The 24,888-nt window shown below is 39.1% G+C and overlaps 1 protein-coding gene across 12 annotated transcripts in view; it reads left to right on the plus strand.

Annotated features, from left to right (window-relative positions):
* PTPRM (protein tyrosine phosphatase receptor type M) overlaps positions 1-24,888 on the plus strand; it is an 836,104-nt gene that overhangs the window by 556,953 nt on the left and 254,263 nt on the right. For 7 of the 12 annotated variants that reach the window (XM_074383760.1, XM_074383761.1, XM_039463636.2 and 4 more), the window contains one exon: positions 18,198-18,330. In XM_074383760.1, the coding sequence (XP_074239861.1) occupies positions 18,198-18,330 (133 nt within the window). Of the gene's footprint in view, positions 1-18,197; positions 18,331-19,690; positions 19,772-24,888 lie in introns of all 12 variants that reach the window. The other 5 variants (XM_074383756.1, XM_074383758.1, XM_074383757.1 and 2 more) reach the window with 1 other exon arrangement.

Consider the following 24,888-nt stretch of genomic DNA (forward strand, 5'->3'; position numbering starts at 1 on the left):
ATAACAGTTGATGACATTGCTTAATAAATTTATTCCTAGGTATTTTTTAGCTTTCATTTATTATTGTGAGTAAATTTCAAACACATTTTGATTGAGGGAAAGAATATTTTGAAATTGGTTTGTCTTCTTTTGACTGATTTTATGTCACTTTATGAAAAATCACAAAATATGTAATATATATATATATACACACACAAATTTAATAAACTTTACCATTGCAAATAAAATAAACCTATGGTTTTTCGACCTACTTATGGAAGTGTAATTTCAATCAGCCGTTTCTTTCGGCAAGAGCCATAAAAAAAAGATTGACTGTTAATTGATTTTTTAAGAGAATGGCCCACCCACACCCACCAATTTTATCTGTTTTTCTCCTACTCTGCTTGCTGTGTCTGTCCACTTCTCTACTTCCCACCTGTCAGACCCCACCTCACATCCTAACTTCTCTTTATCTGTAGTAAGCTATGGCAGAGCTAAGATGCAGGTAGATAATGTCTGTCCTTCTGTGGACCCACGGTTCTCTATTTGTAAGAAGAAGATATAACTGATCAGATCTTAGCCACACTGAGTAGCAAGGAGGATAGTATATGGACTGAAGATGGTGGGATTGTTCACTGAATGTTAGCTTAGTCAGTAGCAGGACTGGCAGGTACAAAGGTCCTGTGCTGCGATGAAGCATGGTCAGATATGAATAATTTCAGAAAGCTCATCATGGCTGGAGAGCAGAGAGCAAAAAGGATATGTGGGGTGAGCAGTAAGGTTGTACAGGAAGATCAAGGCAACTATGTCCATGTACCTTACGTTAAGGACTCTGGTCTTGATCCCAGGAGCAGTGGGAAGCAGTTGAAGTGTTTCAGGGGGACAGACAGGATCAGGTTTGCACTGTATACTCCAGCCACACCAGAAACGTTGGAGAAGAGATGAAAAAGGCCAAAAGAAGTAAAATTATAAGAAATGGAAGTAAAACTATAAGAAATGAAAACTGTCCAACACACTGGAAAAAAAGGAACAGAGTAAGTAGATGTGAATAGAAGAGATAAAAGCCAGGAAATTAATACAGTAAATGCTGGTCATGGAGAATGGATCAGCTGCAGCCAGTGTGGTGGAGCACATGCTAGGGAACTTAAGGGGCAGGGTCAGCCATAACAAAGGAATGCTTAGAATCCCTTCCAGGGGCCATATTTTATGTATCTGTAAACTTTCTTCAGCTTGGCACTCAGTGCTTGGCATATGAACAGCACTCAGAGTCCAGCTATATGTATATATATTTGGATGGGATGAAGTTATTTGCAAAAGGTAAAATTCTCTTGAAGGGTGAACTAAATTCCACACTGCTTTTCTTTAAAAAAAAAATAACATCCCTGTTACAGTCGCACTACCAGCTGTGACTGCAGTGAGGGTGAATGGGATTTCAGCAGGTGCAACTGGACCGAGAGATACATAGACCTCCTCTGGTCAGCTTCCCTTCAAAGAGTGCATGCAATTTAGCTCTGACAGAAACCAAAATTGCAGCTTTCAGTCCCTGAAATATGTAGCTTTAGGGAGCTTTTCTGTGAGCACTGTCCTCTACTGTACTAGAGAAGCAGTCCTTCATTCATTCATTGTTTCCATTGATGAACTTTCACCCCCTCGGAGAGCTGGCCATATTTTGAGCTCTACGTTAGAGAGGAGGAACATTCATGGAAGTGTAGGGTATGCTGTTTGCTCTGCAGGAACTTATATTTAGGGCCTTTGTTAAGACGAGCATAAACAGTTCAATAAATGCTCCATTTCCATGAGCTTACCAACATCTTAAACTATTTGTAATAATGGTAAGTGGGTAATGAACTAACACATACTCAGTTGCACTTGAAAACATACTCTCTCATACTATCTATATGATACCAGAGTCATTTTTAGTGTCAGAAGTTTGAATTTAACCTTTTGAGAGAATTTTGGATAAAAATTAAGGGAATAAAATGCCTTTTTTAGGTTTCTTTGCAAATAAAAAATGACTAAGCTCTTCATTTAAGCAGATAACCAACTGATTGAAAGTAGTGGCTAATTTAAAACTACCATTTTCCAACTAACTAGTATCTCGTTTTTTTTGTCATGCAGTATTCTGTAAATATAGATGATTAACAATTCATATACACTGTTGTGGGCATTTCATATTAAATGCCACAGGGGGATATGTGCTGTGTGTTTTGGCTATGGAAGTTAATATAGAGGGTTGGCATGAGGAGAATGTGGTTTAATTTTCAGCCTCTCTTTTAAGGGCTGCTTGAGGATTCTGAAATTTCCTTTCTAGCTAGAAAGAATGTAAAATGAGGGTAAAATTTTATTCTTACTGCAATACCAGCTGACTGCATTTTAATGGGCTGTAGTGTCACTGTTGATTTATTGCCCTTTTTTGTTCTTTTATGTGTTGCTGTGGCAGTTTCATCTATAAAACAATCTAGCTACAAGAAAATGGTGAGAGGATACAGGCATACCATGGAGGATGCTGTCCCTTTTTTCTTGTCATTTTTTGTAATGAAATACTGAGTCAAATATCAAGTATTTGATTTCAGAAGTGATATATTTTAAAATCTGTATATTGCACTGAATTTGTTTTCCATGTTTATTTATTTATTTATTTATTTATTATTAGTTTTTGAGACGAAGTCTCACTCTCTCTCCCAGACTGGAGTGCCATGGCACGATCTCAGCTCAGTGCAACTTCTGCCTCCAGGTTCAAGCGATTCTCCTGCCTTAGCCTCTGGAGTAGCTGAGAATAAGGCGCGCACCACCACGCCCAGCTACTTTTCATATTTTTAGTAGAGATGGGGTTTCACCATGTTGGCCAGGATAGTCTTGAACTCCTGACCTTGTGATCCGCCCGCCTTGGCCTCCCAAGATTTTCCATTTTTATTATGTAAACTTAAGATTTTTTTTTTTTTTTTTTTTTTTGAGATGGAGTCTTGCTCTTGTTGCCCAGGCTAGAGTGCTGTGGTGTGATCTCGGCTTACTGTAACCTTTGCCTCCCAGGTTCAAGTGATTCTCCCACCTCAGCCTCCTGAGTAGCTGAAACTATAGCTAGGTGCCACCACGCTTGGTTAATTTTTGTATATTTAGTAGAGATGGGGTTTACCATGTTGGTCAGGCTGGTCTTGAACTCCTGACCTCGTTATCCACCCACGTTGGCCTCCCAAAGTGCTGGGATTACAGGCGTGAGCCACTGCACCTGGCCAATAATTTCTGTGTAAAATATTTTCAATGTATAAGAACAGTTTAACTTTTTGATATTGTTTTGTGTTTTTCCTTTCTGTCAGCAGTGTGATAAAGGAAAACAAAACAGTATTTTATACTGCCTTTTGTTTGCTTAAGGCATAGAGCTTTCTGGCTTCAACAACATATATTGAAATTTTATATTTTAGGAAACCTACCTTTTAATTTTGATATTAATTTGCATATCTAAAAAGAACACTGAAAGTTTTGAGCTCAAAATTAGCCAAGAGTTTGGTAGAAGATACAAAATACTGTGAAAAAGAAAGTACTTGTGGTTTAAAAAACACTTGAAGATTTTTGTATGAAAGATTTTATATTGATAGTTAAATTGTCCTTGCCTTTTGGATAAGGAAATATTTCAGCCTTTAAGTAAAATTAAACCAGTTTATTCTTGATATTAATACAAATGAGAAAGGCCTGAATGTTTCTTAAGTATTTATCAAAACTGAATGGCAACATCTGTGTCACTAGTTCTTTCTCTTTACTCCAGTAACTAACTAGACACATAGTTGCTGTTTACCGGCTATACTGTTGATAGACACCAGTTGTGATATTTTGATTTTCATTCCTTTATTTTAGAAAATTATTATTACAATTTAAAATATAAGGAATCAAAATTCTGTCTGACAGCTTTAAGTTTAAAGATCCCAGTGATGTCCATTAGCATCTGTAGGGAAAGAGCTGTGTTATACTGCTATGTGATTGATGTTGTGGTTGACTTTGGATTTAGGCTGTCTTGTAAATAAATACTTTAAGATTAAAATTATTATAAAATGCCTGGTACTTGCAAGAGTTATTTGAAAATATTTATGGTTGTAATCCAATATATTAGATCCATTCAGAATGGGAAGGAAGTCAGAATATTTTTCATCATCATAAGACAGCAGGATGTAGAGGAGGCAGCAGATCGAGAAAGTATCAAGGATACATTTAGAATAAACAACACCCCTTTTGGAGAAAGTATTCTTGTTTTAAATACTTCCACCAACCTTGTCAAAGAATCAAGAGAGAATTCAGGCCAGTGAATGAAAGGAGAAAAAGCACAGTCCTTAGAGCAGGTGCACTTCATTTGCCTTTTCATCAGCATCGATGTTGAAACATGTTCTTCCATGTCTTCAGTGGGCTGAGAGTGAGGCCTAAAGTCTTTTAAAAATTAACTTCTGGTCAGGCTTGGTGGCTCACACCTGTAATCCCAGTATTTTGAGAGGCCAACGTGGGTGGATCACTTGAGGTTGGGAGTTCGAAACCAGACTGACCAACATGGAGAAACCCCATCTCTACTGAAAATACAAAATTATTAGCCTGTCATGGTGGCGCATGCCTGTAATCCCAGCTACTTGGGAGGCTAAGGCAGGAGAATCACTTGAACCTGGGAGGCGGAGGTTTCCGTGAGCCAAGGTACACTCCAGCTTGGGCAACAAGAGTGAAACTCTGCCTCAAAAAGAGAAAAATAAAATAAAATTGGCTTCTAAGATTCTAGCATGCTAAAAATATTGCCTGCCTCCCCAATCCACAACATGCACATACTACTCTTCTACTCTTAGAATTGCCATTTTTGTTTTTAATGTGAGGGGATCTTGGATTTGGCTTTCATTTCTGATTCTCAAGTCAAGGCTTTTTCAGCTTAGCTACCCTATATTCTTTAAATAATCTCTGTCTGGGGAGATTGTCCTTAGGAAAAGGGCCGTAGAGATCACTCTCCATGGTTGAACTGTTGAGCAAGAGCCCTTGTCCAGCTGCTGTCCCATCTCAAATGCTTGTTGGCTGGAAAGCCAGGGCTCCATGAAGCTGCAAGCCCAAGCACGGTGCCTCTTCGGAGAACATCACTTTCTTTGATGATAAATAATGCAAAAACTTTCGTTGTCAAAATTGATGTACTGTGGAATAAAATGCAACATTTGCAAGCTTTATTAGAGAGATCAAAAGTCTTAAAAAAAAAATGTCAAGTTCACAGTGGGCCACTTAGGATAAAGCTGAGCTTCCTGCTGGAATTTGTTTCTTCTCCTGTCCCTACTGGTACAGATGATGGGAAAGTGTCCCTCAGGGATAGACTCCAGATCATCTTCAAACCCACATGGCCCACTTCCTCAGGCAGTTTTCCAATATGTTACTTAGGAATGTGTACTTAACGGTTTTCCTGACTGTGATTTTAAAAGGGAAGTTCACACAGGAACTCTGGAACCCAATGCACACAGTTTAGAAAGCATGTACACAGCAAGTAGTGGGTTCAAGTCCAGGCTTCTTGGGCAAATCTCTTGATCTCTCAACAGCTCAGCTTCCATATCTGTAAAACAGGGAGCATACTGTTTCTTTACCTCATAATGGTGAGACATCAAGTGCAAAAACATACATAGAGTAGAGCACAAAGCTGGCTCCAAGGTAAGACAGTAGAAATAGCAGTTCTGGTGCTTCTTATGTGGCTTTGTTGTTGTTACTCTAATATAGGATTGTCTTATGGCCCATGAGGCTTTCAAGATGACTCGATATTTAATACAGGCCACTGCCAATCCCAAGTTAACACTGTAGCTCTTCAGAGATGTTCAAATTGAACTTCTGGGAAAATGAATGGATTTCTTGATGATTTGTAAGGTATTATCTGCATGAACACCATGTGGATGCTGTGATCTCCAAGAGCACCAAAGCAAGAGAGAGACATTATTATTCTATCACATGTAAAGACCTGTAATGAATCTCCCACTGATGATATTTTCCATTTACCTGTCTTTGGGATGTAAGCAGCATCAGCATGACTCAGGCTGTTATCTTGCTGCTGGCAATGACAACCAATGCTGGTGTTGGTGATGCTGATGAAAAAGCTTACTGCATTTTCAAATACAGCTATTTTATTTCAAATAGTAATAGCCCAAAACAGAGCAAAACCTATTTTGTACTTCGCTGCCACCCAGCACACTGAATAGAACACCAGGGTCCCTTTCCTGGCCATTGGAGGTTTCTTTGTCCCTCAGTATCCTTAGTTTAAATGAGAATGCATTTCTTTATGTTTATCCTTCAGCAACATCAGTTCTCAAGAGAGCATGGGGGGATGCACTTTAATAGAACTCTATTAATATGGATTATAGATTATGTCATGTAATAACCTTCATACCTTTCAGATACTAGGTATGAAAGTAGACAAATAGAAAGTTATTTGCAAGGGAATGAGAGGCCTTGTTTAGAAGTAGGTCTTAGCCATGAATTTTCTTCAACATGCTGTTTTCCTGTTTAAAGGAATAAGTATCTCTGAGAAACTATTTGAAAATAAACTTGGCACCTGCCTAGGAGTTAATAAATGGCATCTGCTTAGCGTATTGATCAGTATCTCTGATGAGCTTTTCCATTCACTCTAGTAAATATCCAAGCAATGCATCACTTGAGCAGTATAATTGATGTTCAATTTAGTATGTGTAATTTACTTATTGGTGTTGCTAATGATGCAGTTATTAATTATGGCTTATTATTAATTATAGTATATTCAAGTTAGAGCTCTCGGTCAAAACACATACAGGCATGCCAACTTTTGTCTGAGATTTGGTATAGGTGTTGTCCTTACAGTGATTTAATTTCGTCTTTTTTACTCAGGATTGTATTTTATATCTCTTCGCAGTTAATATAAAACCAAACAAAAGTCTTTGTGATTAAACTACCAATTCATTGGGTTCTCCTTATATGTCTGAATAATTTCTTTAGCTATTAGTATATGTTTATGTACAAATGCACATACATGCACATAAGTAAAGACCACATCGAAGTGACATGTGTCTTTTAGCCAATTTAGGGAGTTAATAATGGGAATTATTTATATTTCTGCTTTCTGAGTAACAAAGAAGTCAGAAAATGCTCATAGGAATGGGATAGCCATTTTATTATATAAAATTACTTTTAATAATTTGAATCCTACTAACATCTTATTAGACACTTTTCTGTTTTTCTACTTTCTGAAGAGCCCCGGACCATTGTAATGACTATATAGCAGAACTTTTGGCTAAAGATTTCTAAAACAAATTCCATAAGATCATGACAAATGACCTATATTTAATTACAAGTATTGAGTTTATAACAGTTTATTCTTGACAGATACTCACTTCATGTCTCTCTGCTATGTACCCAGTTAACATTGTACTCATTGATGGATATATATTTCACAGCTTTGAGTGCTGAAAATATGTTTTGCCACTCGTATTTCTTTCCATGCTCTGAATTTCTGTTAGTTTCTTTTTATCATTGATGAAAGTTTGGCCAGCAAATTTTCTAGTAAGGATTTTGTCTTAGTCTGTTTTCTGCTGCTATAACAGAATACCACAAATTGGGTCATTTATAAACAATAAAAGTTTATTTGACTCATGGTTCTGGAGACTGGGAAGTCCGAGAGCATTGTGCTGGTATTTGATAGGGTCATCTCATGACAGAAGGCAGAGCAAGCACATGAGACAGCAGAAATTAGACCAAACTGAATCAGAAACCCACTCCCACAATAACAACAGTAATCCACTCATGAGAACTCTGACCTCATCATTTAGTCACCTCTTAAGGGCTCCACCTCTTAATGCTGACTGTTACAATGGCAACTAAATTTGCAACATGAATTTTGGAGAGGGCATTCAAACCACAGTAGACTTTCATCTGTCATCACCATACTAAGAAAAATCCTTCTTTTCTGCACTAGCCATCTCTTGTCATCCTCAGTGAAGCTCATGTTCAGACATCTTCCTTCTTTCTTAGCATGTTGTCTTTTTGCTCATATAAGATCATCCAGAGGTGGCCACAGATGCCTCTCTTAATAAACCCTCTATAAATATTGGAAATCTGTGGAGGAGAGACCATGACATAAGATTCCTTGTTGTCTTTCTTCACTTTTCACTTCTACTTTTTCCTCCTTTTTGTTTCCCATCATGCCCATTGCCCAATGTCTGACGACTTTAAATAGAAAAAAAAAGAGTACAAATGAGAAAGACAGGAAAACTAAAATGAGCTTTATCCTGAGAGATCTTTGATTCAGCAAACATGCTGTCACATGCACTGTGGACACATGATAAGATATGAGCCATGTCATGTGACAGCCACAAAGATGAGTAAGACTAATTTTGTCTCAAGGAATTTATGTTTAGTATATGACATAAAGGATTTACCAAAATAACTGAATTCAAGGTTGAAAATAGTAAGTTCTGTGCAAGAGGGGTGAAGCAAGGTGCTCTAGAAGTTCAGGAGGAGAGAGAATACTTTTCTGCAAAGCAATTAGGAGCAGTATTTGGGATGTGTGGCCTTTGAAGATGGGAAGGATTCAAACCTGTACAAATTGAGTAGGGAAAGCTCCTACACAGCAGGAGCAAAGGCCTTGGGAAGGGAAATACTGAGGGTATGGGGAAATTGGGCATTTCCATTTGGTTTTTCAGAAAGATGGGTGGTATAATATTAGGAAAGGCGGTTGGAGTTATCTCATGGAAGGCCTTTTGAAATTATCATTTAGAAGCTCTATGGGTTTTTTTTTTTTTGTTTGTTTGTTTTTTTAATGAAAGAGTGACTCGATTGGAGCTATTAGGATGATCCATATGGCTACAGTATGTTAAACACACTAGCTAAGGTGCCTACTTTGGAGTCAGGTATAAAAATCCAGAAGAGAAATAGACCAGGGTCATGGCAGTGAGAATGAAGAAAAGAAAAATAAAGCATTTTTAGGCTTGTTAGAGATTGGGAAGGACAGTAATAACTAACCTGTCTCGTGCCAAGTGACTATTCTTTAACCCAAGGGCAGAATAAGCCTCCTTTGTAATTTATTCCCATTTTATGAACTGAATACAACCAAAATTCATTTACTTGCTCTTTTATTGAACACTGACTACATTGTGCATAGACAGGGGAAAGCCTCTCTCAGCGTTTCTCTGTAAGAACTTGAATTCCTGCTTTTAAGTTTATATGTTCAAAAATATTTTTCTCCATCTGTACACATACCTCTCATGGCTACTGTTGTCTTTACAAATGCTTCCTGCATCTTTTACAATATCTATTCAGTAAACACTTGTCAAGTGCCCACCATGTTAAAGAGACTATTAATCGCTAAACAGCAAAGGTGATGAGAAAGGATCCTTACTCTTGGGAAGCTCCAACAGCAGGCACATTTTCTCCTTTGTGGTCCTTCTTTTCTGCCTTGTCAATCATTTATGTTTGTTTTCTTTGATTCCTTTTCATCATCCACATGATGACTAGTATATCATGCTCCAAGATTATGTGCGTGCCTTTACTCTAGTACATTTCGGAATTGTACTGATTATATTACCAGATCTTTCTTTTCTGCACTTTGGCCAAGAAGTCCTTTGTCCTCTTGTTTTTGTTTGTTTGTTTGTTTGTTTTTTCAGAATTATTAGTTCTTTATCGCATTGTTCTGCACTTTTCTTTTTCATTATTTTGTTAGGCTCTCTTCTTTACAACTGACCAAGATCACTTTAAACTTGAATCTTGTATTCCATAGCATGAGCAATAATCACCCGAGTTTTCTGTATTATATTGGGGGACGCTGTAGTGCAATGAAATAGGAGTAGGCTTCACAGTCAGACACCCTGGGTTCAGGGTGTAGCCCCATTCCTTCTCTTTCACTGAGGTTAGGACCAGCTGTTTATCCTGATGGCTTCTGTTGTTTCAGTTTTCTCATTTGTAGAATGTTATTAATTATACTTCATGGAATAATATTAAATAAAAATTATATAAGGTACCCAGCATATAAAGTAGGTCTTCAAAAAGGTTACCTTTCTTCCTTCCTATCTAATTTAGTAGCAGCAGGCAGTTGATCAATACATGTTAAATTCCTTTACAATTCACAGTGTCTTCCAATCTCTACATACTGTGGCTAGTTATAAACTAGGATTTGATTCCACCAGGCTTGCCTCTTCATTGTATAAAAGGATCTTTTCAAACAGTGCAATGATGGAAATTGGATTGCTGAGAAAGTAAGATATTATTATATCAGGAGATGTCTTAAAAATAGTAACACGATTACATTTTTTTTCTCATTTTGCCATAGTCTGAAAAACTCCCCCACTCATAATTTGGAGCCATGGTTCTAGAGTGGGGTTTTTCTTCATGTTGTATAGGGAATCCCCAAAGGTGTTAAATAGATTCCTGGGTCCTACCTCAGACCTTTGATCCAGAATCCATGGGGAACCCAGCCATCTGCATGTTTCAAAAGCTCTCCAAATGATTCTTTGGCCCAGCCTGAGTTTTAAACTTCCTATGATTGGAGACCCTCTGTTCTAAAATATATTAAACAGAATGCCATAATTAATATAAGCCATATTTATTAAAGCCCTTTATTGCTTGAGGTGATATTGTGTGTTTACTAAATGAGAGTCTGGAGAGTAGATGACTTTCACTCTCTCTTAAGACTGTGAGTCCTAATCACAATTCTAAAAGGCCACCTTCTGTGTGTGTAGCTCTTAGGCCCTGTGAAAGACCTTTCATACATCTCATGCAATTTGTTAGGCTCTACATTTTTTGAACCTCAGAAATATTGATACTTCTAGCAAGCATACAGAATAGACTAGGACTAGGTATACTTTTTGATGAGATGGTGAATGACAAAGTTCAGGCAGCAGGAAAAGCTCTAAGGGGCTTTTGCAAACAGCAACTGCGTTGTGCAGGAAGCTGTGGTGATCCTTTCTCCCACAGGAAAAAAATGTTAGGAGATAAATATGAGATCTAGACTACGACCTAAAATACAAATCTGGAAGAAAATTTGAGGGACACAGTAGGTTTCCATCTTAATTCCTTCAGAGTTGTTTCAAGTGAATGGTTGGAAACTTCCATTCTGAATTATGCCGTCCTCAAGAATCATCTATTTCAGAAGCAGCCACCCCCACTTCCTTTCTTGATTATTCACTTTATGTTCAAAGTGCACACAGTTGATAACTTACTATTGACAATTTGTTTCCCTATTTTATTACTTAATAATGATTTGAGAAATTCAAAGGGAAAAAATAAAACTATTTCATCAAAAGACAGTAATAATTCTTGTGGACTTTTAGTGTCCAGATGGTAAGTAATAAGGCTCTGATAGATCATCTTTTCCATAGGGTGTCAGCCAGTCAATAAATGAGAGCAGTAACTGTCATGAAATTAGGATAAAAATAAAAAAGTAGATAGATTTTTTTTAGAGAAGGTATATATCAAAGCATCCAGTATCACAGTGTTATATGAAAAATTATGCTTCTGATTATTACTTGTATGTTGTGTATGCTGTTTGGCCTACAGTAGAAATTAGGGACAGAGCAAGAGTTATAAATTCAAAAGCACAGTCAGGTTACAAAGGATAAACAAAGTGTGATTGTAGATTATTCCAGGAGTGTGATTGACTTCACAGTCCCAGAAGAAAAACAATGATATGTAATTTAAATGAAAAATCTAGGAGGTGTTTGTGATTATGTATAATGTAAAGAAGGAACAGCTGAAAAAAACTCAACACGACTGCAAGGGATTTTACTTCTCTGGGCAGCAAGACCCGAATGAACTGTCTCACAATGATCTTTAAAACAAGGATGTTGCTATTTTTAAGAGAAAGTATAGAAATTTACCTTGGCATAGGTACACACACACACACACACACGCACACGCACACGCACGCATGCACACACACACACACAAATGTAAATTAATTAAAATAGTCTCTACTCCATTAAAGTCATAAAAATGCTAGCACAAAGTGATTAAGTACTCAATTTAAATTTTAGAATATCTTTTGGGACCAGTGCTCTTTGAAACACACTTGAAGAAACAATATTTTTACATATTTCCACTGGTTCCATTTTATTTTCTTCTTTTAGCTCTTCTCCCTATCTCATCTCTTAAGATTTTTCAATCTCCTCAGCGTTTCTTTTCAGCAGTTACTGTTGTTACTGTCCTTAGCCCCTTTTTTTCTCTTTCTCCCTCAAATACCAAGAGTGACATTGTGGTATTTGGTTTGCCACTGAAACCTTTTGCATGTTGTGTGAATGGGGTTTTTCAGGTTCAATTCAGACACTGAACCCAACACACAGCCCCAGCAGGAGGCTGGCCGTGTAGTCCCAGAGCCATTGTGGGTGTTGTCACCTGTACACAGCTGACTACCTCTGTGAGTGTCTTGTGTCCTGCTCATTTCAGCCACCCTCCAGTTCAGGCAGGGGAGGCTCCGGGCTTGGGTGGGGCATTAGCTTCTCCATGGCTTCCCGACTTCCTTCCCTTCCCTTCTTCAGTGAGCCTGTATATTGCTGCCCAGTTGTTTTCAAGGCACCACCCTGTTATTCTTTGTGGTTATTTATTAAATTTAGTCCAGGCTGTCGTACCCAGTAAGCAATACCCATCGCACCATAAAGCCTCATTTCCAAACCCTCTCCCAAACCACTCCCAGCCCCTCCCCAGATCCTGCTCATGAAGCTAGTGTGTAACCCTAGAGGCCCCTTAGTTCTGGCTTACAAGGCACTCTTCCCATCCAGCATTGAACCCCTCCCTCTCCTTCCAGCCCTTCATTGTTGCAGCCTCTGACAAGGAGCCCTTCCTCATCTCCCTTCACTCTTGGCAGCTGGGCTTTGTAGCTCACCTCTGACACGTAAGGCTTCTTGCCTTGCTTACTGTGGTCAACTCCCTGAAGCAAGAGGCTCATACTCAACTCTAATTCCCCTGCATAGCCTGGTTCCAGTACCTCGAGCACAAAAGGTAGTAGATAAGGGGTTGTTAATTCGGAGGCTGTGGAAGCCGAGATTAGCTACAGCATATGAACAGTATCGCCTAGCCTGCGCCCACAGCTGCATGCCTTATATTTAAAGGGAATGTCTTGAGTGTCGCAGGCATGCTTCTATATCTCTGATCTGACCACTGGTCACTCCCCTCCCCACCTTTGGGTTCAAATGCTTCACTCCCAGACCAGCGCATTTACTTCGCTGAGAGCCTGTGTGCTGCTGCATGCATGGCTTTCCGCTGTTCTTCTGGGTGAAAATTCATCCCTTCTGGTTCTGTGTGCTGGTCCCACCTCGCGCCTCTACAAGGGCTTCCCTCCAGCAGGCAGCTCCTTTCCCTCCGGCATCATCAACTTCCCCTCTCTGTTGTATCATTAGCATTCGCATTCAGGGATGCTGTCATTTCTCCCATCTGGCTGCTCCCTGTGAATGTTCCTTGTGTCTGTATTCACCTGGACATCCTCCTCCTCCTTCTGGCTGATTTCTGTCCTCCTTGACCCACCCTTCTTTCCTCTGCTCACTTGTTAAGTGCTCCCAGGCTGATTCATGACTGTAATCACTATCTTTTTGATGACAACTCCAAATTAATGTTCTATACCTGGGTCTCTCCCTTGTATATCCATCCAAGTGCCTACTTGCTATCTCTTTTGGACATCTAGTATCTCTAACCTCATTGGTCCAAAACTAAACTCTTGGTCTGCCCACCCATCCATCCTAATCTGCTCCTCCCACAGTCTCTCCTTGTCAGTCAGTGGCAGCTGCGTCTCTCCAGTGACTCCTGCCAGAGACCTCGTTTTTATCCTAACACACCTGACATCCAGTTCGTCGGCAAAACTCATGGCTGGACCGTCACAGCATGTCTCAAGTTGGACAGCATCTTGCCACCTGCACTGCTGCCTTCTCATTCCAAACCATAATTGTCTTCCCTGAATCTTCGTAATAGCCTCATAACTGAAGTCTCTCTCTCCACCATGGCTACAGCCTGCAGTACACATGGCTGCTGGGATAGTATTGTTGAATATAAACCACATCAAGTCCCTCTTCTGCTCAGAATCCTCCCATGGCTTCTCAAGCAGAGAGAGTCCTTCCAGCAATCCAAGGTGGTGTTCCTACCCCAAAATTATGCTTCACCTTCTCCGCAGTTCACTGTGCTCCGGTCACACTCAGGGTTTCAGTCTCATTTGCACCTTTCCCCCTTTTCCTCCTCCCTGGATGTCAGCCTCTCCCACTCCATTTCCTTTTTCAGGTCTCTGTTCAAATGTTATTTTCTTAGTAATTCCTTCTCCAAACCCCCATCCTAGCAGCTGCCTTGCCGTTACCCACCAGCCCACTCCCCTCGATGTTTCTCTAGAGCTAGCCTAGTGAGACACTGCCTACAGCATTGGTTTACATTGTTGTCTGTCTTCCCCGCAAGGATTTAAGTTCCAAGAGGACAGAAGTTTTTGTTTTGTCCATCTGCTGACCACTGTATTCCTTAAACAGTGCTTGGCATGTAGTTAGGTACTCAATAAACACTTGTTGAATAAATTAAGAATATTGCCGGATTTTTTCCTCCACATTCAGGGTCAGCCTTGCACTAGTCACCACTGTACAGAGTTCTGCAGCCAAGCTGTCCCCGAGGCCCTTCCTGATCCTGCCACTCCCCTCCTTTTGGGAAGACTTCCCAGTCACTCTAGGTGAAACAAGCCCATGCTGTGGGCAGCACGGTCAGTAGCTCTGGACATCACTGACAGCCTTCATGGCCTTCTGGGCTTGTACCCTTGGATCTTCTGGGAAAATTTGTGCAGCCAGTTCAGTAGTCAAAATTGGGCCCAGACCGCAAGCCAGTGGCTGAGTACATCGTGTTCTCGGCCTGGCTTGCTGCTGTTATTTAATTTAACATTGAACACTGGGCCAAAGCGAATTGTTTTCTGCCAAGTTGAAAACCAGCTAAATACTGCATTGGATAATCATTCTATTTCTTTTGAGTTTTTCTTACAGGCTAGATGTCATATCTGAAATCTTCAGCAATGCCATTTGGCTGAAATACCACTCCTTTTCATTTTCTTGGCCATTATAAAAACAATAACCAGAGCTATCACTAGGAGTCAGTGGAGTGGGCATCTGTGAGGATTGTGCTGTATGACTCTAGCAGTCTTTCAGCCTCGCTGTAATATGTAGCTTATTCGTCAGTGTAATGAATGTAATACAGTAGCAGGCCTGGATAGTCTCCACGGATAAATGGACACTTCTAAGTTTATTCTCTTCAAAAAGAATTAAATGCACACCACTGTCCTAACAGAATGCACACAAAAAGAGAAAATGCCTTTTAATAAATGATTAAAATATATGCCAAAAAGAAAAAAGTTTATACCATTAGAAACCTGGCAAACAAATAACAAGACAGAGAGGGAAATAGAATGAAAACAACACTTTTGCCAAGCAGTTTGTAAATTATACTGTTAAATTCATAGATTTGGGTGAGGAAAAATAAATTACCATCAGTTGCAACCATACTCTGTCGAAATTATCCCCTGTCCAAGGCCTGCTGACAGGTCATAACCAGAACCACATGTTCCCAAAGCAATAAAAGGGGAGAGAGAAGTATCCTGTCTAAGGAGAACCTAAAGATATTCATTTCAGGCAGGGATAGAGGGGCAGGGCACAGGCAGGAACTTCATGGGCAGGGGGCCTGGAGTCAGTGACACCCACCCATCAGGTTATCAGAGGGCTGTTTGTGTTTACACTGATGCTTCCGTAGAGTCCTAAACCCGAACACTAGAACCCACCTGATGGCCAGTCCCAGGCAGCCCTCCCACCTTTTCTGAGTCAGTGTCCTGTTTAACATGATTGCTACCATCATCACGTTGCAACTGTCAGGCCATCATAGAACATTTCATTTTCTTAACCTGCAATGTGAAATGAGTTAAAAGTCAGTGCTAAGGAATGTTAATATGAGTGTACATAGGCTGCATAGCAATGTGCATGCTGCTTCCTAAAGGGGACAAAGGCTGCAGATAACCACTCCTCCTTGGCCCAAAGCAGAACAGAGTCATTCACCAGTTCCCGTAGAGCCAGGTCTTCCTCTATTGAGTATTCACAATGTATGCATTACATCTGTGCTATTTTTTATATTAAAATGTCCTAAGTTAAATAAGTTTTTCTAAACTTTTTTGGCTCCAAGTGTTGCATTTACCGATGTAATTTAGTTACAAAGCATACTTTAACTCTTTTATTTAGGAAATATACATGGATAACCAGCTATCTATAACTATAGATAAAATAAACTATAGTGAAATAAATAGAACGGCTTCCAGTATGTCAACCCTTGGAAGAATAAAACCAATTTGATTTTATTTTAAAAGTTTGTTTTAATTGGACACAAAATCAAAATGGATAAACAGACTTTTTACAATTTTGTGAATTTCAAATGTTACTTCTTTTTGTATGGATTGCTTTTTTAACTTAAAAAAAATTTTTTTTGATCCACATATGCATTTTATCTTTAGGTTTTTCCTAGCAGTTTATTTAACGTAACAATTTTCTTCTGGTCGACCACCTGATGATATGTTCCAGTAGAATATTGGAGTGGTATATTTCAGATGTAATTACCCTAAAGGATAATTAACATTAATACATCAAAGATTTAACTGGACAGCTAGTTTGAGAGATTTTCATTGACTTCCTCTTGACATTGTCGGAAATAAAATTGGCCTGTAGAGCCCTCTTCAGAAGGGTTTTTATTTCATAAGGTGTGCTTTTTGCATCATGGCTGCTGTCATTGCAGCTGTCATATGATTAGAATATGCTTTGTCATGGAAACACTGATGATCTTCCAACTCTTTATTCCCCTGACCTTGACTTACTTCCTGGGGTCAATCTAATGACTACAGCCATGTTCAGGAGGCAGAGCCTCACATATAAAATCTTAATAGAAATAACTTTGAAAATAAACAATATTTACATGTTCCTAAAGGAAACAACAACAACAAAACAGCTGGAAGCACTCCCTTTCTCAGTGATGACTCATTTTGGAGTTTGTCCACCTGGTCTTGATCTGCCTTGCGCAAGGGCGCAGACGTAGTGACAGCTAAGGTTTTCATGAGTCAGGTGACGCATGAGTGGAAAACCCCATAACAAAGTTGAAAGAGCTGGTTTACAAACACTCCATTTTAATTACATTTTTACCGACACAAAAAGAAAATTCTAAGGTGGAAAATTTGGACATAAAGTAGAAAGAGCTGGTTTACAAACACACCATTTTAATTACATTTTTTGCCAACACAAAAAGAAAATTCTAAGGAGGAAAATTTGGACATGAAGTTTCTGCTCTCAGAATGACCTGTCACCTAGTAAGGGTGGCGTGATGGCTCAGAGCATTATCACATTCTGATTTAAAAAGTACAAGCCCTTTTAAAAAAGAGTCTTTTTAGGAAATTGAATATTACATTCCTATTTCATCCTGAATGCACTTAGCTGAGGAAACGTATATTTCATCAGACATGGATTTGACGTTCCATCACATTATACAGTAAACAGGACAAACATGTCTCATGTTTTAGACATGAGAAAGGGGAGCTAAGGCAGCCACCACCACTGTAAGACCCTGGTTATCTCATTTAAACAGATAGTAAATGTGGGTGCCAGTGGTGTGATCATCAGCAGCTTCCCACTTTGTGAATAAATTGCTTAGAAGGAGTCTTTTGCCTACCAGATGTGACCTAGATTTAGATTTCCAAAGGCAGGGGGAAAACCTCTATTGTGTTAAAGAAAAATTGCTGGTAAACTGCATGGCAAATGAGCTTATCTCAGTTTTCCAGGTGTTTGGACTAATATGTTATGGAATTACTGCTTCATTTATGAAAAATAATTGAGGAAAATGTTCCAGCAAATCAAATTTGGATAAAGGCTTAAGGATAGCTATTGTGGTGTTATTAAGTTTTTAAATGGCAGAAAGAGCAGGAGCCAATAGAGATAATAAAATACATTTTTTTGAAAAAAAAAAAACTGTTTGAGAAGAGTCTCTTAGAAAAGGGTCCGGCATGGATGTACTATCCAGCTTGTGTTATGGTTTAGTAAAATGTTGAAGAATAACGTGAACAATTACGCTCCTTTCAGTGCATATGAAAGCTGTTTAAAAAAATCAAAGCTTGTCTGTCTGCTGGCTCTGATAAGTCTTATTACTCTGTTAAATGCAGCAAAATTTTTTAAAATATGACATCTTTATTCTCTCTTACCTACTTTCTCTCCTTTTTCGTTTCCTTTCATCTTCAGGTGCTGCCACTCCAAAACCAGTCCCAGAACCCGAGAAACAGACAGACCATACAGTTAAAATTGCTGGAGTCATTGCGGGCATCTTGCTGTTCGTTATTATATTTCTTGGAGTTGTGTTGGTAATGAAGAAAAGGTGAGCTCCTAGCTGTTGCCAAAAATGCAGTTATATCCCATTGTTTTCTGGAATATTTCGTGTGTGTGAAAATACTCAGTTACTGAGCTGGCTTTGATAACCTAGACACATCTGTGAGTCTGTGATTGTTAACATTTTTCATCATGTGGCATGGAAGGTTATGGGACAAAAATTTAGAGTAAATGGCTATGATGCTGTGTGAATATGCAAAGCATAGTATGCCAGAATTACGTAAGCATCCTCTGTCTTCCCACACTGTGGTAGATAAAGCTCTGCAAAGTCTTAAAAGCCATGTATTTACTAGGAAATGTTTAGTACTGATTTCCAACATATTAAGACATTTGGTAATCACAAGGACATGAGAAGACTTTCCTTCTTCTTATAGTGAAGATGATGATGATGACAGAATTTATGGGGCCTGTGTACATGCAGACATCACGCTAGGGCGAGTAATCAGCACAACATCCAGGAGAAAGAGAATGCGCATGAATAGCCCGACAGAAAAGTGCAGAGCAGCTCTGTGAGAACAAATCATAGAGCAAGTTGTGTGTCTCTATAGCTCTGGGTGCTGCAGCTAACACCTGTAATCTCAGCACTTTGGGAGATGGAGAAGTGCGTACAAGAACAAGTTACAGAGCAAGCTGTGTGTGGCTGGGAACTGCGGCCAAGGCCTGTAATCCCAGCACTTTGGGAGGCAGGTGCAGGTGAATCAGTTGATCATTTGAGCCCACAAGTTCAAGACCAGCCTGGGCAACATGGCAAAACCATGTCTCTACAATAAATACAAAAATTAGCTGGGCATGGTGGCACACACCTGTAGTCCCAGCTACTGGGGAGGCTGAGATGGGAGGATCACTTGAGCTGTGATCACTCCACTTTCCTCCAGCCTGGGGAACAGAGCAAGACCCTGTCTCAAAAAACAAACAAACAAAGTTGTATGTTACAAGAGCCAAGGGATAGTCTGGGAGAAGAGATTAGTGATCTTCACCTCCCATACTTGAAACATATGTAGTGTCTTGTTTTGTGGAAACAAGTAAAATCTTGCTTAATAATAAAATCTTTGATTTATATAAAAATCAGTACAAAAATACAGATAGTAAGAATCGATGGCATAAATTTTTCCAAGTAGAGGCAATATGTAGGTCTTATTCCTTTTCTGTATAGTTTCAAAACAGTTGTAGTCGTGCAGTGGGAGTGAGTTCATGAAAGGTAGAAGGTAAAGATGGAGCGGTTGGCAGAGAGAGGACTAGGAAGTCCGATCTGGTCATGGAAGGAGGTCAGCCTTGGGTCTGAGACTGTTGATGGCCTTTGAGCAGGTAGTAACATGATCTAATTTTTAGGAATATAACTCTGTTGTTAGGATTGGACACAGTGAGGAGGAGAGAGAGCTCAAATCAGGAAGACCAAGTAGAATGAAGAGAAGAAGCAACTTTAGAAATAGGTAAGAGTTAAATTTTAGTAGCCATTTGGAGAGAAAACAGACAATATAGAAAGAACTTACAGTAGTTCCTGGTTTGGGCAAGTTAGTGGAGATATTTCTATTCACCAAAATGTGGAACATAGGAACTAGAAAAAAGGGGGTGGGGACAGTAAAAATGGAGAGTTTAGCTTTGCACATTTTAAGTTCAGCACTCCTTTAAAATTAAATGGAGATGTTCACTGGGAAGTTGAATGTGCTGCTGTGGACTAGAAATAATAATTTCCATAGTCTGCAAGTCATTGACATTTCTGGAGCTGAAGCCATAGGTTTGGAGGAGGCTCCTCAGGCTTTTTGTAGAATGAGAAGAAGGAATATCAAGGATGAAGGTAAAACCTTGGATAACAGCAATATTTCAGGGTGAGTTAATATCCCAATACAGATACATGTATCTACACCTTTTTTGCATCTCCCTCCATTTGTACTTCTGTTCTAGTCAAACCCCAAGACAGACTGTTACAGGTCTGTCACAGCTGTGCACATCCATGGTCATTGGTCTCCATCATTACAACCCTTTTTCCCCACTTGCCACATGCCCTTTATCTCTTTTGCTCTTTTTTCACCCATCATTTTATTCCTATGTTCATTTTTTATTTTTTATTTTCATTCTATTCCTCTCTGTCTCTCTTTTCACTTAGTTATCTCTTTATTTCATTTTTCCCTTCATATTTCCTTTTTTCTTCCTCTTTATCTTGTGCCTCACCTTTCAGATTTTTTTTTTCTGGATGTTCTTTTTTTTTCTTTTCTCTTTTTTTTTTTTTTTTTTTTTTTTTTAAGATGGAGTCTTGCCCTTTTGCTAGGCTGGAGTGCAGTGGCATGATCTCAGCTCACTGCAACCTCCACCTCCTGGTTCCAGCGATTCTCTGGCCTCAGCCTTTCAAGTAGGTGGGACTACACAGGCGTGCGCCACCATGCCCAGCTAATTTTTGTATTTTTAGTAGCAGTGGGATTTCACCATGTTGGCCAGGATGGTCTTGATCTCCTGGGCTCATGATCTGCCCACCTCCACCTCCCAAAGTGCTGGGATTACAGGCATTTGAACCACTGTTCCCGGCCTTTCCTAGATGTTCTTCTTCCATTCCCTTCCTCAGTGTTTACATAGATAGCTTATTTTTGGCACCAGTAGTTTGTACTTTTTTAAAAACATATGACTCAGTGTAAGTCCTAAGCAACAATAGGCCCTTCCATGCCTGGACATCAAAACTACACATTTTGAAGAGGTTTATTTTAAATTCTGGTAATATGTTGGATTTTTTTTTTTTTTTTTTGTCATCTGACAAGTTCTCTGTGAGAAATAACCTGAAACTACTAATCCAGTTGCCCTTGTGACCCTAGCTAAATGTCAACTAATCCTCCAAGGATCTGTTTCTGTTATATTAATTCATTATTCTACCTGGGTCTCTCAGGTAGTCACTAAGGTTATGTTATAAATTATGCATTGAAGAGATGGCCTTTGGCAACATATGGCCTGGATACAACTTTAGACTAAATGCCAGTAAGTTGTGTCAGATTTACATGGTTATTTACTAGATAATAATCTTAAAACGGTTGTTTTCACAGCATGTATCACTTTTGGATTTGCTTTTTCTGAAAAACAGAGTATGTTCTTTGTCAGACAAATTAGCTGTGCTCATAAATACAAAACTTGCTGTTATCTTTAGATTTGAGCAGTCTTGTACAAACTATCACATTTCATAGAAATTCTTAAAACTTCTAATTGTCCAGGGTTTGGGGCCAAAATTCAAGCCTAAATTTGAAAAGTAGTCTTTTTAAGCAGAAAAGTTAAAGCATAACATTAATCACAGATAAATTATCAGAGTGTTATTGATAGGTAATCACCACATTGTTTGGTCAGAACACTAAATTTAGGTGTGGAATTCTGAGATCTGTATTTTAACTGACTGTGATTCTGAACTTCTCTGGGCCCTAGTCTCCTCATTTGTAAGTTGAGAGAACTGAACTAGATGATCTCTGAAGCCCTTCTCAATTCCAGAGTATCGGGTTTCCTAGTAGGTAGCAGCCACTGGTGACACTACTATGCATTTACTATTCTAGAAGCTACCCTGCGTGGTTTATTATTGTGTTTCCCTACTTAAACCTCTGCAGCAGCTCTTCTCCAGGCTCTCTTGGTTCAGTTCAAGCCCAGAGGTGATGGCTGGTGAGTGCTTTATCTTCCAGCCACATTTTCCAGCTTCACACAGGAGGACCTCAATTAGAAGGGAAGCTGTGGAGAAATGGAAAAAGGGAATGAGAGAGAAGGAAGGAAAGGAACTGCCTCAGGTATAGATTTCAGTGTATTATTAGTTATTTTTGTCAGTTAGAAGCAAATGCTATAAAATTTTGCACTCATTCCTCTATGGCCTGGAAAGCCTATGTTTCCTCTACCACAGCATTCTGAGTCGGCCAACTCAAATATGTGCTGTTGGTCATAAAGACAAACTGGGCCCAAGAGAAAGTGTGGGTGAAACAAATTCATCAGTCCTTCTAGAAATACAGTGAGAATTCTGTCCTGTGGAGGATGAGCCAGCCGCCATCATCTGTACTTGTCACATACCAGGCCAGCTTCTCTGCTAGCTTGGCAGCAGGAGGACAGCAAATTCAAACACTGGATAATTGCTTGACATTTTATTGGGAGGCATTGTTAATTATTAGTTAAGATTGTTTTGTCTTCTGTTCTGAAGAATTGATTTTCTATAAAAAAATCACAGTTGCTGAAGGTGGGCCTTTATCAGAAAATGTGAAGTCTGTTCAGTTCATACTAACACATGGAATTATTTAACATATAGGCAAAAATGACTAAAAACTTACATGACCATCAGCTTTATTTTAGGATGTGCTACAAACCTATCACAAAGCAATGACTAGTTTTTTCTTTCTTTCTTTTTTTTTCTGAGGCAGAGTTTCGCTCTTTGCCCCTGGCTGGAGTGCAGTGGTGCGATCTCAGCTCACTGTAACCTCCACCTTTCGGTTTCAAGCGATTTTCCTGCCTCAGCCTCCCGAGGAGCTGGGATTACTGGCGCCCACCACCACACCCAACTGATTTTTGTATTTTTGGTAGAGAGAGTGTTTTACCATATTGTCCAGGCTGGGCTCAAACTCCTGACCTCGTGATCTGCCCACCTCGGCCTCCCAGAGTTCTGGGATTACAGGCGTGAGCCACCACACCTGGCCAACAATGACTGGTTTTTTGTTCGTGTATATTAATTCATTTGGCCTTTGCCTGGACTAATATCATCTGAAACCTTCTTTTCTTTAAAAAATTTTATGAAATTTATACACCTATTTTCACTTTATTCTGTAAGCAAAACAATTTTTTATTTTCCTTCCCCCAAATTATGTGTTCCTTTAAGGATTTTACATTTTGATTCAGCAAATGTTAAGAAACAGTGTGAGGTAAATTTCTACAAGATAAATGTTTCATGCAGAACCACAGGGCAATGTACTCTCAAAATTAATATAAAATAACTTGAATAGGATGTATTTATTTTTTACCATGTTTCATCCATGTATAATTAAATATTTGTATAAATGAAAATACCTGCATTTTTAACATTTTTCATAAGGAATAATTTATCTCAATAACATGTTTGACAGAATTTAGTATATAAGCACTCTCAATTTTACCATGATTAATTGTATTTACTATTGTTTCTAAAATTGCTATAGCTCTTTCAGGAGTTTTTAAACATTTGTATTAATTATAGTAATATTTCTGTCTCAGCCACTGTGGTACATAGAAATCACAGAAGTTGTAGCTATTGAAAGTAATTAAAGAGTTACGCATTCTGGGGCAAAATAGCAAGCAGTAGCTATTATATTACATAAATACCTGTTATAGGTAAATATAACTATTTTAATTCTGAACTATTATGCCTCCATCTCTTTTCCATAAGACATTTAAATGATGCACATTTTGCAAATGCAGCATATTATCAAATGTTTGGCATCTATTGTATTATCAAATACAATACCAAATACTATACCAAACTACTTGATAGTGTTAATATTCAAACAACACTAGCACTACCAAGAAAAATCACAATAAAAATGGGAAATTTTTCTGAAGACGACATGAAACAAAAAAGATAAGAGAGAAAATTTGATGAAAGCCCTGTTTTCAAAGAGATGCCTGCAGCATGCAGCTGGAAGCAAGTTGACATTAACTATAGTCCCCCTGGCCTACCCATTTACATAGGAGGTAGTTTCTTTCCCACTATAAGTAAGTGTGACTTGTAAGCGGAAAATAGCTCAGGTCTGGATCCATTATTCAAACTCTTATTTCAAAATCACGTTTCCTGAGACTACACTGAGAAAGTCACATGTAGATGTTTCTTTGTGGCAATTAGTTAAAATATGTGGCCTTAATATGCAGTCCTGTAAGTATGAACCAGATGCTGAGATCCTACCTAGCACATGCTTTGGTATGCTTGGAACAGGCCATATATGCACACAAACGTGTATGTATGTGTCATCTCAGTCTATCAGTTAGCTGCTGTTCTTCAGGTTTCCAGATAATTGAATAGAGTTGAGGTACAACGGTAAGTTGAACAAACTGACCTTTGAAAAGGCCTCTTCTGACCTGGACTTTATGTGATTACTTGAACAGTTCCTAAAGTAACCCCTATTTCTTGACTCAACCTAATGGGAGGACATGGAGTTTCGCTCTGTCACCCAGGCTGGAGTGCAATGATGCGATCCCTGCTCACCCAAACTACTGCCTCCTAGGTTCAAGCAGTTCTCCTGCTTCAGCCTCCTAAGTAGCTGGGATTACGGGCGGGCGCCACCACTAATTTTTGTATTTTTAGTAGAGACAGGGTTTCACCATGTTGGTCAGGCTGGTCTGAAACTCCTGCCCTTGTGATCTGCCCACCTCAGTCTCCCAAAGTGCTGAGATTACAGGCGTGAGCCACCGTGCCCAGCCTGGAGCTCTTTATAAAGAAGATTTTATTTTAAGAAACTAATGTGGGGAACATAGCTACCATTTTTTAATCTTCTAGAAGTAAAGTGACAGAGAATGATAAGAGGCGTGGCTTTAGAACCTGACAAATCTGACCTCAAACCCCAGCTGTTTGTGGCACTAT

This window comes from Saimiri boliviensis, chromosome 13, assembly GCF_048565385.1.
Source record: "Saimiri boliviensis isolate mSaiBol1 chromosome 13, mSaiBol1.pri, whole genome shotgun sequence".
Classification (NCBI taxonomy): Eukaryota; Metazoa; Chordata; class Mammalia; order Primates; family Cebidae; genus Saimiri; species Saimiri boliviensis.